At 67.4% G+C, this 3,071-nt stretch overlaps 1 protein-coding gene across 1 annotated transcript in view; it reads left to right on the top strand.

The window, feature by feature from the left end:
* Positions 1-1,293: 1,293 nt before the first annotated feature.
* Positions 1,294-3,071, top strand: part of H696_01917 (CMGC/MAPK/P38 protein kinase) — a gene marked incomplete at both ends in the record, with an annotated part of 2,910 nt that continues 1,132 nt past the window's right edge. The window contains 8 exons of the mRNA XM_009495818.1: positions 1,294-1,403; positions 1,529-1,709; positions 1,838-1,881; positions 1,991-2,102; positions 2,238-2,315; positions 2,415-2,595; positions 2,684-2,755; positions 2,923-3,002. Of these exons, the coding sequence (XP_009494093.1) occupies positions 1,294-1,403; positions 1,529-1,709; positions 1,838-1,881; positions 1,991-2,102; positions 2,238-2,315; positions 2,415-2,595; positions 2,684-2,755; positions 2,923-3,002 (858 nt within the window). The remainder of the gene's footprint in view (positions 1,404-1,528; positions 1,710-1,837; positions 1,882-1,990; positions 2,103-2,237; positions 2,316-2,414; positions 2,596-2,683; positions 2,756-2,922; positions 3,003-3,071) is intronic.

Genomic DNA, 3,071 nt, shown 5'->3' with positions numbered 1-3,071 from the left:
AAAGGCCGGCGGGGAGAAAGCCCTCCGATGGCAGGGTCCGGCGTCGCAAAGAAGCACACCCATTTGCACTTGTCCGTTGTCCCCCACTCCCACCCTCTCCGCCAGGAGACCGCAGAGCACCTCCGGCCGGGGGATAGTCACCACCGGGCACACACCCCGCCAGCCTGGCCCTCGGCCAAGAAGTCGCAATCCAACATGCTCGACAGCAGGCCCGGGACGCAGACACACCGCACGCGGATTGCCCCCCTTTTCCGGGCAATATTCAGGCTCTTTTTAAATTCCTTTTCTTGCCGGTCCGGAGGATTGCTCGCCACCGAGGCTTGCCCGCGGCGCACAGTCCCCGGGAGCTGCTTCTGGAGATCCATTCGCGGGGGTGGCGATCCCCACCAGCCCAGGCGCCCGCCCCGGCCCTCGCTGCCTGTGTAGGGTCGATCTTACTGGCCCCCGGGCGCCGAGGGAAAAACCTCCCCTCCAAATGCATCACATGTCCCGTCATCACACCACCACGATATCGCATCATCCCCTACCCCACAATGTATGTTTTGAGTGAGTCAAAACATGAGTTCATCCTGCCGACACGGCCCCCTCGGTGTGCCCGGTTGGCCGCAGGAAAAGGAGGGGTGACCCGGCCAGGCCGCCGGCCGGCTCCCCCGGGGCCCCGGCAACTCGATGGGCCAGGAATGCGTCGGTATTCCTCGCGCGCGATGCGCCCACGATCCCAAATTAACCCGAGCGCCAAGGCACAGGCGCCTGCCCTCGGACACGTCCCGCCCCCCACCCCCTGGCCGCCTGTTGTCGTGTGGGGCCTGCCTCCTCGACCGGCCACCCTGAAGGGGTGGGCGGAGCGCAGAGAGGTGACAATTCTTCTTCCCCATCCCTAGGCCCCCCCCCCGCGGCATGCCACGCCACGAGGCGGGCTGTGTGCGCTCGGCGTAATCGCTCCCCCCCCCCCCCCCCCCCCCCCCCCCGGGGGGGGGGGGCCCGGGGGGGGGGGGGGGGGGGGGGGGGGGGGGGGGACTGGCTCTTCGGCGAGCCGTATGGGCAAGAGGAGCCCCATGGCCCTGCGCCATTGGCCTTCCCCACCTTCGATACTCAGACTCCCCTCGCCCCACCTCCCCGCTCGCGCCGCGCCTTCGTGTGCGCTCAAGCCCCTGCTGCCGCGGCAGGCACCCCTCGAGGAGCATCCACTCTTGGAGTTGGCGCCCCTCCCCTTCGCCCTTCCCCCGCTCGATCTGCTCACTCGGCTGCCCTGCCCGTAGCTGGCCCGCGATCTCCGCCCCTCCGAGCGCCCCAATGGAATACACCAACTTCCGGGATCACCACATCGGAGGGTTTGTCTTCTCCCTGCCGGAACGGCTGGAGCCGGCCCAGCTCATCGGGTCCGGAGTCTGTGGGGCCATATGGTGCGCCGAGCTCTTTCTGTGCACGCACCTCCCCCCCCCCCCTGTCCGTGGGCCCGTCTTCTTCTATGGCCATAGTGCGCCTCGCTAACGCTCCATCCTGCGGCGGGTGGGCCCGCGCACGACAGCTCGGCCCAGGAGAAGGACTCCCACTCGTGGGTGGCCATCAAAATGCTCAACCGCGACAACCCCCTCATTGAGGAGATCTCTCCGGAGGTCACGCCAGAGGCCTTTGAAGACAACCAGCGCAAGTACCTCCGACAGCTGTACCGCGAGCTGACCATCATGAAGTATATGCAGCATGAGAATGTGCGCCCCGCCATGATGCTTGCCATCTGGCACCGCCTCGTCCCGGCGGCAGCCGACCACCTTCGGCGCACATCCCCTGTGGCTTACCCTCCCCCGCCCCCGCCCCCGCCCTGTGTCGCGCCATCCAGATCGTGGCCCTCTTGGGAAGCTTCATCGATCCGCAGGATAACATGTGCGCTCGGTCCTCGGTGGCTGCGCCAGGGCCTCCTGCTCCCGCGCCGGTTCCCCATATGATTGCTGCTTGCTGACGCTTCGTCGACCCCCCCCCCCCCCCCTCCCAGATACCTGGTCCAGGAGCTCATGAGCGCCGACCTCTCCCAGGTATTGGAGGCCCGATCACTGACGACCACGCACATCCGATACTTCGCGTATCAGCTCCTCCGCGGGCTGAAGGTACGAGCGCACGCCAGCACGCCAGCACCCTGCCCCGATGTGCGCCTGGGGCACTCACTCGGCGCCTCCCTCTACCACGTGCCCGGTTCTCTGCCCCCCCCCCCCCCTCCCCCTTCGCCTCGCACCCGAGAACAGTATATGCACTCGGCTGGCATTGTACACCGGGACCTTAAGCCCTCGAACATCATGATCAACGAGCAGTGCGATCTGAAAGTGCGCCCCTGCCCCTGCCGCTCGCCCCTCGCCCCTCCGGCCGCGATGTTGGCTGCTCGCATGCCGCCTCTCACCCACGCGCCCCCCGGGACTCGCCAGATCATCGACTTCGGCCTGGCCCGCTTCAACCCCAACACCCTGGACCCGGGGGATCTGAGCTCCTCGCGGGAGGTGCTTTTCCCCGATTCGCAAAACCCCCTTCTCATGACGGAATACGTGACAACCCGGTACTACCGGGCACCGGAGATTCTCTTCCACTATCCTCACTACTGCCAAGCAGGTTCGCCAAGCGCCGCTCCGCGCGATGCGCATGTCGCCTTGCCGGCTCCGCCCCCGCACTTACCCCCTGCCACACGCCTCCCCGCCAGCCGACGTCTGGAGTGCCGGGTGCATCATCGCCGAGATGATCATTCGGCAGGTGCTCTTCCCCGGAGGCAATCGTGCGTCTGGCAACGCCCCTACCCTGGGCCTGCCCCCAGATGGCACGCGCGTCGTGGGGGGAGGGGAAGAGGCGAGGAGAGGAAGAGAGGGGGGAGGCAGAGGAGAGGCGGGGTACTCGTGCAATGTCTGCGATGCTGCAACGCTCACCGGCCATCTTGCGCCCCAGCCATCGAGATGGTCCAGCTCTGGTCGACGCTCCTCGGGCCGCCAGGAGACGAGTTCTTGGAAACCATCGGCTGCTCTAATGTACTTCCCGGGCCCCGCCCAGCACCTGCACATGGCTATGCCCCCCCCCCCCCCCCCCCCCCCCCCCCC

The sequence above is a fragment of the Fonticula alba genome (genome assembly GCF_000388065.1).
Source record: "Fonticula alba strain ATCC 38817 unplaced genomic scaffold supercont2.3, whole genome shotgun sequence".
Lineage (NCBI taxonomy): Eukaryota > Rotosphaerida > Fonticulaceae > Fonticula > Fonticula alba.
The sequence above is the reverse complement of the archived record's forward strand: the minus strand, read 5'-3'. Positions and strand labels throughout refer to the sequence as shown.